Genomic DNA, 13,141 nt, shown 5'->3' on the forward strand with positions numbered 1-13,141 from the left:
TATTCCACTATATGACTTTCTCACAGCTCATCAATTTAGCCACTCTGCTGTTGGCAGGGATGTGGGGTGCATTGTCCCTGGGTGCTCTTACCTGTAGCACTGCTGTGAGCACCCTCATCCCTGGCTCTGGTGCACATGAACATGATCTTCTAGGGGTGGTTTCCAGGGCAGAGGTACAGTTGCTTTAGTGTCTCCTGTTCCCCTAGGAAACAGGCTCAGGGAGGCTGAGTAGTTTGCCAAGGTCACACAGCTATTGAACTCAGACCTCCCCTGGGCCCAAAGCCTGTTTTTCTTGTTCTGGCAGAATTAGACCCCCTGTGCCTCTTCCCCCCATGCTAGGGCTCTGGATGTACTTGCCTCATCCCAGCTGAGAATCCCACCTGCCAAGGTCCTGCTGAGACTGCTGGAGCCAGCCAGTCCCTCCTCTGTGCACCTGCAGAAGCCAATAGCAAGCATCTCTGTTCAGGGACTGGGACCAGATGCAACGATGGTTCCCATGGCCCTGGGTCCCAGGGCAGGCATCACCCCAGCGGCCTCAGGGCCGGCATTGCACCCTCAGTTTTCAGATGAGGAGACCGAGGTCAGAGAAGGGTGAGTGGAGGATGGATGAATAGCTGAATGGAGATGCAAATAAGCCAGGCTGTGAAGCAGGCAGGGCCCAGACCTGTTGCAGACTTCAGGTACTGCAGGGTTGCCTGGTCTGACCATGGTCCTCTCAGGCCAGTGGGAGCCTTTATTCAATAGATATGGTCCCTCAGGAATGTCCAAGTGCAAGGTGGGCCATGGGTGGCCCAGGTTCGTCTGGGAAAGCCTGGGAGGACCCAGCTCATGCTAAAGTGATAACGAGTGCTCACCGTCCTGAGCACCAGCTCCTGAGCCAGTGAAAGGGAAATTCTGGGCTTGCATGGGATCTCATCTGAGCCACCCGAGGTCTGTGTCTCCTCTCCATCTTCTCTCTTCTATAGAAGGATTTGGAGGGATTTTCTTTGTCCCACTGGGAAGGCAGATGGGGCAGACAAAAGTGCCCGGGTCAGAGTCTTGCCCCTGCCCATCCTTGCGGCATGGCCTCCGACAGCCTCCTCTCTTTACCTCCGGCCTTGCTTCCCTTTTCTGTGTAATGGGGATGCTCCCAGGGAAACCAAATCCAAACCCCAGCAAGATGTCACTTCACACACTCTTGGAGGGCTCGAATGAAAAGGAGAGGTAAGTCCCGGCGAGTAAGTGGAGACCCTGCTGCGGGGGCGACTGCAAAGTGGTGCAGGTGCTTTGGGAAGCAGACAGGCACTTCCCTGGAATGCTAAGTAGAGCCGCACATGATTCAGTAATTCCACTCCTGAGTATATGCCCAAGAGAACCAAAAACATGTCTGCACACAACTTGGGAGTGAATATTTATGGCTGCACTATTCATAATAGCTCCAAGGTGGAAGCAACCCAAGTGTCAATCAACTGATGAATGGTTAAATGAAGTGTGGTTGGTCTGGACAGTGGAATATTATTTGGCAATAAAAAGGAACAGTGTTCTGATACATGCAACACTATAGATGAACCTTGAAGATACGGTGGTAAGTGAAAGCGGCCAGACACAAAAGCCCACATAGCCTATGATTCTATTTCTATGAAGTGCCCAAACAGGCATCTGTGGACAAAAACCAGATTGGTGATTGCCTAGGACTTAGGGAGAAGAGAAATGGGTACAGTTTCCTTTGGAGGTGATATAAATGTTCAAAAATTGATTGTGTGATAATGGTTGCAAAACTGTGGAAACATACTTTTGTTTGTTTGTTTGTTTTCAGTCAGGGTTTTGCTATGTAACCTGTTCAGGCTGGCCTTGAACTCACTATGTAGTCCAGGCTGGCCTCGAATTCATGGTGATCCTCCTGCCTCAGCCTCCCAAGTGCCGGGATTACAGGCGTGCGCCACCATGCCTGGCCTGTGTGAACATATTAAAAACCACTGAATATGTATTTTAATTGGGTGAGTTTTATGGTATATAAATTATATCTCAATAAAGCTTTTTAATAAACAGGACGCTCCTAAACATAGCACCCACATGTGAGAACCAGGCGCCTGGGAAATTCTGACTCCTATTAATATTTCTGTAGTTGGTACATGAAAGCCAGAACCAAGTTGTGCCTGGCACAGCTGGTGGTAAAGGGGGGTGGAGTGGCAGCAGAGAAGCATGAGGTGGGGGAGGGAAGCTCCCACGGAAGGTATGCAGTTGCCCCCTGCATAGCTGCAGGCCACTTTTCCTTTTATGTCCAGCATAAGAACAACTTGGGGAGCCTGTGGGTGGGAGCTGGTTGGAGGGAACTTGGTGGTGGGAGTCTATAGTCTTGGCTCTGCAGGGGGCTGAGGCAGGAGGATTCCTTGAGTCCAGGAATTCAAGGCCAGCCTGAGTAACATAGTGGGCTCCACTGAAAAAACAAAACCAAAACCAAAGAGACAACAAAAAAACACCAAAACCCAATTTAGGGCAGGGGGTGCTTGTTATAAATTCAGATGTCTAGATTCCCCCTCGGCCTTTTGACTCCCATGGGCCACCATCTATATTTAGGTTAACAGTATATCTCAGTGAGGTTTCCACTCAGGTTTTTTTTTAGTGGCTGTAGAATATTCCACATAGATAAATCAGGATTTATTTAGCCAGTCCCTAAGTGATGAACATTTAGGTTGTTTCCAACTGTGTGCTTTTATAAACAACATTGCAGTGAATTTCCTAGATTATAAATCTGGGCATGTATATACAAATGTGTTTGTAAGATAAATATCTAGAAGTTAGAATTGTTGGTTCAAAGAATTTATGCATTTTTGCTGGGGATTTAGGTTAGTGGCATCATGCATGCCTTGCAAGCCCAAAGTCCTGAGTTCGATCCCTGGTACTGAAAAAAAAAAGAATTTGTGTATTTTTAATCCAGGTAAATTACTTCCCATTGAAGGGGAGTGCTTTGCATGCCTACAGCTCTGTGTGAGAATGTGCACCTTCTCACATCCTTACCTCTACAACCCGGAAGCAAATACACTGATCACAGGCAATTGCATATTGGTCTTGGGAAATCTATTGGGTAAGGTGAAATCTCTGCTTATTTCATTTGTACTCTCTGGGAATGGACAGTTTGGAATCTTTACATAGTTTTCTCTTTCTTTTTCTTTCTTCCTTCCTTCCTTCCTTCCTTTTCTCTCTCTCTCTCTTTCTTTTCTCTTCCTTCCTTCCTTCCTTCCTTCCTTTCTTGAAGGGTCCTGCCCTGTAATCCAGGCTGGTCTTAAACTCACTATGTAGTCTAAGCTGGTTTAGAACTCATGGGAATCCTCCTGCCTCCACCTCCCTAGTGCTGGGATTACAGGCATGTGCCATCTCATCTGGTTTATGCTTATTTTTCTATAGCTTGTTGGTTGTCATTTACTGATTTATAACAACTCTATGAGATAAATTTCAAACATTTTTCTTCTTTTATTTTACTTTGATTGTCATTTTTTTTTGCCAAGTGAAGTTTTTTTTATTGTTAAGCAGTTTATGTCTATTAATCTTTTATCATTTCAAAGTAATTGTTCATTTATATAAATGTAAGTTTGATCCTTCAAGAATTTAAATAAATTATGTCATAAGGTTCCAATTTATTTTTTTCTAGATTTTTAATTTTCTTATTGCCATCTCAACATCATTTATATTTTTCCTCACTGACTTGAAATCCCACCATTATTACACTACAAATTCATATATGTGAGCTTCTTCTTAATCTTCTTTTCTTTCCACTTCATTCCATTCATGGGTCAGTACCACACCATTTTAAGTATTATAGTTTGTTTGTTTGTTTGTGGTACTGGCGATCGAACTCAGGACCTTGTGCTTACAAGACAGGTGCAGAACCACTGAGCTAAATCCCTGACCCTAAGTATTATAGTTTTATAACACATTTTATTATCTCCTAAAGCTCTCTATCCCTCCTCTATGTACAAATTTTGTTTTCAGACATTGCCTGGAATTGCTTCTCAACCTTTTGGCTAAGATCAGACCTTGCCTGGATACTTCTTTGATTTTTTATGTGAACTAGAATCATCTTCTGTACTTAAAAAATTCAATGGTTATTCAAGTTGGGATTATATTAAATTTGTAAATTGACACAGCAAGAACTTACATATTTATGGTGATGTCTTTGTATGTCTCAACATTCCCTTCCCTGGTATGCTCTCTCACTTTAAGATTTTTTTGTGTGTGCATCTCTAAGGAACACTTTAGGAATAAGATGGATGTCTGGATGAACAGAAGGATGTAAATATGCATAGATATGTGGATTGAGATAGATAATATGTGGGAAATATAAAAAAAGACAACTGTAGAATCAGGATGGCAGGTATATGAGTATTCTCTGTACAGTTATTTCAACTTTTATGTATTAAAACTTTTTTTTACAATAGGATATGGAGGGATGAGAAAACATTTACAAGTTTTCTTTCAAGCCAGGCACAGTAGCATGTGCTTGCAGTGTTAGTAACTTGGGAGGCTGATGTGGCATGATTCCTTGAGTTCCTGAGACCAGCCTAGGCAGATCCCACCGAAAGAAAGAAAGAAAGAAAGAAAGAAAGAAAGAAAGAAAGAAGGAAGGAAGGAAGGAAGGAAGGAAGGAAGGAAGGAAAGAAAGGGAGAGAGAAAGAAAGAAAGAAAGGAAGGAAGGAAGAAAGGAAGAAAGTTTTCTTATAGGCTTTGCCTACTTCTCATTGAGTTAATTTCTTGTCATTGTTATGATAATAAAGTTTTTTCTTTTGTTATATATTCTAATGGTGTTTGTATAAATATGAGGGCTGGTTATTTCTATATTTTGTTTTACTTTTTTGGTACTAGGGATTGACTCCAGGGCCTCATGCATGCTAAGTGTATACCCTACCACTGAGTTATACCCCCAACCCAGTTTCTGTATTTTACCTTGCATATCTACCCACTTTGTTGAATTTTTATTGCTTGTAATAGTTTTTCAATTGATTCTCTCCAACCACAACCAAGCCAAGTAAATGATATCTGCAAGCAGGGTTATCTTTCTCATTTCTTTCTAATCTCTATATTCCTTTCTCTTGTCTAATTGTATTGGGTATTATCTCCATGGCAATATTAAATGACAGAACTGCTAGAAGATGTTTTGTCTTGTTTTTAACTTTAACATAAATGTTTCCGTTGTTCCCAGTACTGGCTTTTGAATATATGTCCACCGTCTCCTGTGATTTTTTTTAGGAGACTCAAAGCTTGCTGGTGAGGCTCCCAGACACTTTGGCGTGAATGATCTGTCAAGTTGGCACCATCCAGGTCCCAGGAACATGTCCACACACCTGCCCCAACCTAACCCCCACCAAAAAGGAAAAAAACAAATTCTGGAGTGCTGCTAAGTGCCTTTCTTAATCATCTTTCGGTATAGCTCTAAAAGCAAACAGATATATCTATTGCATGGGCTTTGGGGTCTGACAGACATGAGTTCAAATCTCAGCTCTGCCACCTCTGAGGCATATGGCATTAGATCCACCTCCTCTGCCTGAACTTCAAAATTTCCTTGGAGAATGTTACAGTGTCTATCTGGATGTCCCCCACCAAAGCCACATGTGCTCATAGGTGGGGATTTGGGGAGGTAATTGCATCTTGGAGGAGTGATACTTTCCAGTGGATGAGTTTATAGCTAAAAGTGATGTTGGGAGGTGAAGCCTGGTTGGGTCTATCTCCTTCCCTTCTTCCTTGATGTCTCTCTGCTTCTGGCTGTCATGCCATGAGCTGTTTCTTCTCTGCCATGTCTCTCTGCCATGCTGCCCTGCCTTGGAGCCAACCGACTATGAACTGCAACCTCTACAAACTGTTAAGCCAAAATAAATCTCTCCTCCTTTAACTTGTAGGTGACAGGTATTGAGTCCTAGCGATGAGAAAGTAACTAAGAGAATTTATGGGAACACTGTGAACTCAGCATTGGGCACAGTGAGGCTGCTCACATTTATCACCATGGGCTGGGGACTGGACAGGGCCTGGAAATCTGCATAGCCAACAAGCTCAACTGCAGGTTAAGATCTGTGAATTGTTGGGATGTCCCTCGTGCATAGTAAAGTGTCTGGAAAAATGGATATACTGTACCCAGCTGAGAGCTGAGGTCATTTCTGAGACATGTGATAGGAGAGATGTAGCCTAGTAGGCTATTTGTAAAGGAAAAGTATTGCATCTATACCTTGAAACACATCTAAATGTTTAAAGAAAACCAATCAGGAAACAAGAGTAAATAAAATGGGGGAAATGGGAGCATGCCAAGGTTGGCAGGAATACTAGTATGTGCGCCATCTGGTGTCTGAGTCCCCTTGACAACATCTTCTCCTCTGAAGGAAAAAGCCCTCGTGACCCTGCTCAGGCAGACCCCAGAGCCTGGGGCTGGGCCTGCCTGCTACTCCCTCCAGGCTCTCCCACCATCCCCTAATCCGACTTCTTTTTTTTTTTCTTCTTGATTTAGTCCTGATTTAGTTCAGGTTTCCACACTCCTTTCAGACCACTTGTCTAAAAAGCTTGCCTGTCTCAGCGTGTGACTCTTGATTAGTCCATGCCAGAGGCTCTTCACATGCAGTCCAAGTCCAAGACTCTGTAGAGGAAGACATGAGTTTTACAAACTTGAATGGGGAGAAAAACTTTGTCTTTATTTTCATGAACTTTTCACTGAAACTTAGTATTTCTTTCTCTTCTGGATGTAAAGAAAAACTACAGTATATTAACAGTGCCTGTGACTTTCTCATCAATAAAACTCACAAATATCTTTGTATCCTAAAAGAGTTGTACCTCAGAACATCGTTTTTACTCATCACCGCTTTGGAGTTATGGGTGTTATTAGACCAGCTGTTAGATTTTATTTATTGCACTAACAAAAATACATTTATTCTTTTGTCATACATTAAAAGTATTTTGAAAATTGTATTTCAATATAATTGGTTTTATTCGTAGTTCTCTCATTTAATTTGATGTAGTTAAAAATAATTCTGAGAAGGCATCCATAGCTTTGCCAGACTGCCAAAGGGGTCCATGGTGCCCAAGAGGCTAAGAAAACCTTGCCTAAGCCAATCCTGACAATTCCGTTGTCCTTACTAAGGACTGGCTTAGGAGGTGTCATGTAACCTGTCATGGCCAATCAGATGTGAGGAAACATCTGCTAGAGGAAGGGAGGCTCCCTCCTGGGAAAGTTTTTTGACTCTTAAAAGGAGACACAAGGAAGTCATGTCTAAGCTTTCTCTATTTTTTGGTATCTGAGCATGTGAGGCTGGGGATTTCTCCAACCACCGGGCATCCATGAGGAAGCTGTTAACCCATATGAGAGGCAGAGATGACCGATGGTAAAAGCCTGGGACTTTGAGGATACAGATGAGCTAGTGGCTTAGCCAGACATAGAACCACTCTACAACTGGACTCCTGCCATTGATCAAGAAATCCCTTACAGTCAAGGGCACTGGGTCAGTCATCTCCTACTTGCAGCTGAGAGCACCTTCTCAAATCCACTGTAGGGCTCCAGCTTGACCTAACTACAGCTATCTTGGTTATAGCTGCTATTTTGTCTCAGGTTAACTGGATAGGCATTCCAAACCCCATAGGACAAACAAGTCACTAAGATAGTGTTTTGTGCTGCCCACTAATGCCCAGACTACTGTAGGTCTTAAGATAATGATAGTTTAGAGAAAGCCCAGGTACACTCTAGTTGGCCAAAGCCCACCAGCTGAGCACATAAACTCTTTCCTCCTATTGTGGGGTATGGGATCCCCCTGTCTTATTGACACCTAAAACATGCTTCTATTCCTAAGTCACTAATAGATTGAGGCCCTGGATTTGTCTACTTCTTTCTTCAGTCTTTCAGCACCTTCTGCATTTGGTGGCTCGGGTGTTTCTAGTACACTCACCATGCTGTCTTTGTCCCATCACGTTTCCCTTATTTTGTCCTAGCTATCATTGGGTAATACGGAGAAATAAGCCAGCTCCTTCTTCCATTATTGAGATTGGTCACATCTTCTTTTCTCAGGGTTGGACATCTTCAGATCCTTCAATTTGACTTAAGAGGCATGGTTCTATGCAACCCTAACACGTGTGTCTACCTAGGGCAGTGGTTTTCACACTGTAGCACACACTAGAATCATGATAATGTTTGTTAACATTAACTTATTGAAATGCTAACACCTGGGCCCCACCCCAGATTTTCTGACTCAGTAAGATTGGAGTGGGGCCCACTAATTTGCACTTCTTACAAATTCCTACATGATGCTGATTGTGCTGGCCTTGGACACTACAGTTTCAGAATCATGGGTCAAGGGCCCTATGAAAACATGGTTCCCCAAAATGAAATCACTACTCAGAGTAAGAAAAGCACAACTATCACCTCCCTCAATATTGATAGCATTCATCTAATACTGCATCCCAAATTACAAAGTACTTTCTTATAACATTGAACTCTATCTCAACCAAAACTCTAAATCCTGTTTCATATATGTGGCTCTGGAACCCTCTCCCTAGCCTATAAATGGGAAGTACCACTTGTTGAGTGTTTACTATGTGCCAAATTAGGGAGGGTGTTACGGCATTTAGCCCTCACAATTACCCTTGAAATAGACAATAATCTCTTTCTGGAGAAACTGACATCCAGAGAAATAAAGAAGAAGAAAAAAAAACTAATCAAGGTCATCCAGTTGGTAAATAAATGAGGGGCCCAGGATTTGAGTCTGGGTTATAGAACTCCACAATTAAGAGCACTGCTGCTTAACAGCCTCTATTAATCAGCTGGCCTTTGGGGCCCAAGACAAATTTACCTAATTGTGCTTCAACCACCTCATTTCTCTTTCTTGTCCACAAGGTCATCACATGTGATCATTGTGAAGCGCCCCAGTTTCCTTCAGTTTCCATTACTTCTCCATCTATAGCTTAGCTCTTTTGCTGTCTTCAGCCCTGTTCTCAAACAAGAGGAGGCTCTGCTTGCTTAATTGCATTTAGTATTTGAAAGTGTTAACTGTGGGCACATTTTAATAAAGGCCATTTTCTAGGCTGTAACTACATAAATGTTCCAATTTAATATGCAAATCTGCTGCAAGTGATTTAGAGTGTGCTGGGCCTTTATTGTTCTAGTTGCAGTTATGTTGATTTAGCCCATAGCTGTATGGTTAATAATTTAGTAAGCAACCTTATTTTTTAATATCCTTTTGTCCTCATGCTTCATCCTTTCCATATTAAGGGACTTAGGCCTGCATGAAGTTTTGGTTTAATGAACAATCAATCCTTGAATAAGTGTAGCTGCAAAAGGACTCCATCTAAATGTCAGGGAAGGGTTTAAATTCATGATTTTTTTCAATTTTCTTGGAGAAATTCTTGCTTTTATCATATTTGACCCTTTTTACCCCTACCAGTGCTTTTTGTTATTATATTCTATTTTGTCTGATGTTTACGTTGTTAGACCAGGTTTATTTTTAAGTAGTATTTTCCTGGGATATCTTTTTATGTCCATTTTCAACAATTTCTGTGTCATTATCTTGGGTATGTTTCATACAGAGGTCATAGTTGGATTTTCTTTTTTTTTTTAAAGAAAAGTTTCATCTCAAAGTCTCTGTCTTTAGTAGGTAAGTCTGATCCATTTACATTTATTGTTATTACTGACTTATTTGCACTTATTTTCTGCCATCTTATAATGTATGTGTTTTATTACCAGGAGATTCTCAGGGGAAGAAGGACTACATGTGGTTACTTTATTTTTTTCTTCTTTCTTGATTTTTGAAGGATATTCTTTACTGCTCCTACCTTGTACCTCCCCTATGATGTGGATGCTATAAATTACACTTCTTTTAGTGGTTTCACTTAAATTTTTAATAGAGTTACTTACTTATATATTTCCCCAACAGCATGATTATTCAGTATCTCCATTTTCCTTCTGACAAGACCACCTTTTGAACACAGCATAACTATCAGTTGAACTGGCCACTCATCTCCTTACCTTCTTCATTACTGTCTAGAGTTTTACTTCCACTATTTATCATTAAAATAAATATTTAGGCCAGGGGATATAATTCAGTGGTAGAATGTTTGCCTAATATGTACAAGGATCAGGGGTCCATTCCTAGCATAACACACACAAAAATTAACAAACAAATAGCTAGAAATTCATCAGATTTACCAATACATTTGACTAATTTTTGTACTTAATGTTTTCTGCCTTTCATTTTTCCTTCTGCTGAAGTACATGCTTTAGTAATTCTTTCAGTGAAGATATGAGTGGCAAACTCCTTTAATTTATGTAGTCTATAAATGCCTGTAATTTGCTCTCCTTCTTCATTGTTAACTTAGCTCTGTATAGAGTAATAGATATTTTTTCTTCTCTGTATGATCAGGATATTACTTCTCTCTGAATATCATCCATTGCTGCTAATGAGAAAACTGCTGTCAATTCAACTGGCATTCTTTTGTAGGTAATTTCTATTTATTCTCTTGTAACTCTTGAGATTTATCTCTTCATTGTTGACATTCTACTCTATTATTACAATGTTGTGGTTGAGATTCATTTTCCATCATACTCTTTAGCACGTGGTTGGCACCGGGGATCAAACTCAATTCCTTGCACTTGCAGGGCAGGTGGCAGAACCACTGAGCTAAATCCCTGACCCCGGAGCATTGACTTTTTGATTCTGAAATAATCTCAGCCATCATTTTTTAACTACAGCAGCATATAATCTGCATTATATCCTGTGCTCTGTCTAAAATTTTTATTATACATGTGGAATCTTGCAATCACCTCACCATTAATTAACTAATTTTTGTTTTTGTTTTTGTTCCAGGGATTGAACTCTGGAGCTTGTGCGGGGCCACTGAGCTAATTCCCCTGTCCATGAATTAACTAATTTTTAAGATTTTCTGTTTCACTGTTCGGCTTTCTGGGTGAATTACTCAGGAAAATCTTTCAATTCACCAATTGTCTCTTCATATGTGTCTTATTAGAGTTTATTCTATTTACTTTAATGATATGTTTTATTTTTAGGATTTTTCATCATTTCTTTTTCAAATTAATAATCATTTCTTTATTGTTTCATAACTTTTCTCTTTTTAGAAGTCATTCCTTCTTTTTGGTTGTTTTCTTATACGAGAGCTTCCCTGATGAGATAGAAGTCATTCCTTCTTTTTTTTTTCTTAATGGCACCAGGGATTGAACTCGGGACCTTATGCATTCAAGGCAGGCGGCGGAACCACTGAGCTAGATCCCTGGCCCCAAAAGTTTTTTTTTTTTTAGGGGCTTTTTTTGTTTGTTTGTTTTTGGTTTTTTTTCACTTTTCTTTTTTGGTACCGGGAATTGAACCTGGGGCCTCGCGCCTGCCGGGCAGGCGCTGCACCACTGAGCTAAATCCCCGGCCCAGAAGTCATTCCTTCTATCTTTGTTCAGATCTTAAATTTATTTTAAAGTTACTTCCAGAATGCCCTATTATTTGCACTTAGTACAAGTGAATTAATCTATTAAGTGCTGAATTTGACTGTCTTTCTTTCGTTTTTTTTTTTCTTTATCAGGAATCGAACTTGGGACTTTCCACTTGTGAGGCAGGTGGAGGCACCACTGAGCTAAACCCCTGGCCCTTGACTGTCTTTCTTGATATCCATTTTCTTCATGTGCTTTAGAATTTGAGTTTGCTAGTTGATTTGAAGAGGAATATTTCTGTCCTTTCTTCCCCCTGCACTTGCCTAAACCCAGTCCCTTGGGACCCCAGTTTCAAAACAGGCTTTGGAAGTTCAGGATTCCTGGTCTTTAGTGATATCAGAGATGTCACAGGTACAGTTAATGAGTTAGGGCGGCTTTGCTCAAATCCCAGATGTCAGACCTGTGCCTGTTCCCTCTGGTTATCTAAGATGTGGTTTCAAGCCATGAGTCTAATGCTAGACATCCTATTATTTTTATTCCTCATTTACTTTACAGGATTTGAATTCCTGGTAACTGTTGCCTGCTTCCAGATTTGCAGCCTGGTAGACTTTGGGTTACATCATCCATTTATTTTTGTGTTTCTATTCCTTTTCATTCCAAAGGAATGTTTATCTTATTTATGTATTTTTGTTTAGAATTTAAAAGATAAAAATTATCTATTATTACATATAAAACAGAGGTTTTTTTCCTCCATTAGTTCATAGACACTGTTTTTTTTAAACATTGGTTTTGTTGAAGTATAATTTACATGCAAAAAAATCACCAATTTAAGTTCATAATTCAGTGATTTTTGATCAATTTAACCACCATTACAATAAAAGAATATTTTCCTCATCTCCAAAACCTTTCTTTGTTCCCCTTGCAATTCATTCCTTTCTCCAGCCACAGCCTCAGATAACTACTGATCTGCTTGGACAGATTAGTTTATATTTCCAAGAAGTTCATATAAATGGAATCATGGAGGATGGATTCCTTTGTGTCTGGCCTCCTTCACTGAGCATAGTGATTTTGAGATTCCTCCATGTTGCTGCATATATCCACAGTTCATTCCTTTTTTGAGTACTATTCTGTTGTAAGAATATGTCACAAATTGTTTATCTATTTCTCTATTGATGGGCATTTGAATTGTTTCCAGTTCAGGGCCATTTTATATAAATCTGCTATGAACATTCATATAGAAGTCTTTAACCAGACATGTTTTATTTCTTCTGGGTAAATATCTAAAAGTGGAATTGCTGGGTGGTATGGTAAGTGTGTGTTTAACTTCATCAGAAACTTCCAAGCTGTTTTCAAAGTGGCAGCACCATTTTGCATTCTCATCTGGAAAGGATGAGAGTTCCGGTTGAGGGGCAGAGGTTATTTTTAAAGGATGAACTCAAGGCCATTTTGACTGGAGGTGACTATAAAAACACTTTAGGACAAAGTGCCAGGAATGTCGATGAGGGCTCTAGGAGGGCACAGACTCCAAGTGTCCTGTTGCCTGCTGTGTTCCCAATGCCTGGCACAGGGCTTGGCTCCTGGCACCTACTCAGCAAAGGAGTCTATGAATAAAAGATTTGTCTCCAACAGACATTAACAGCTTTTAAGAGTTGGGTCAAGGGCTGGACTTACTACATCTTATTTTATCAAAGGAAGTTTTGAAGGCCTTGTTTTCCTCTTTCCCCAAATTTCATGAGATGCTTAGATCTGAGCTAGCTGGCAATTTTA

General features: G+C 40.6%; 1 protein-coding gene across 1 annotated transcript in view; it reads right to left on the reverse strand.

Annotated features, from left to right (window-relative positions):
- Window positions 1-6,424: 6,424 nt before the first annotated feature.
- The window catches only part of Tti1 (TELO2 interacting protein 1), a 71,598-nt gene continuing 64,881 nt past the window's right edge, over window positions 6,425-13,141 (reverse strand). Inside the window, exon 9 of the mRNA XM_087188974.1 lies at window positions 6,425-6,595. Within this exon, the coding sequence (XP_087045100.1) occupies window positions 6,571-6,595 (25 nt within the window). The 3' untranslated portion in view covers window positions 6,425-6,570. The remainder of the gene's footprint in view (window positions 6,596-13,141) is intronic.

This window comes from Heterocephalus glaber, unplaced genomic scaffold, assembly GCF_053883595.1.
Source record: "Heterocephalus glaber isolate CG9 unplaced genomic scaffold, H.glaber_assembly_v1.0 deba00001532, whole genome shotgun sequence".
NCBI lineage: Eukaryota > Metazoa > Chordata > Mammalia > Rodentia > Bathyergidae > Heterocephalus > Heterocephalus glaber.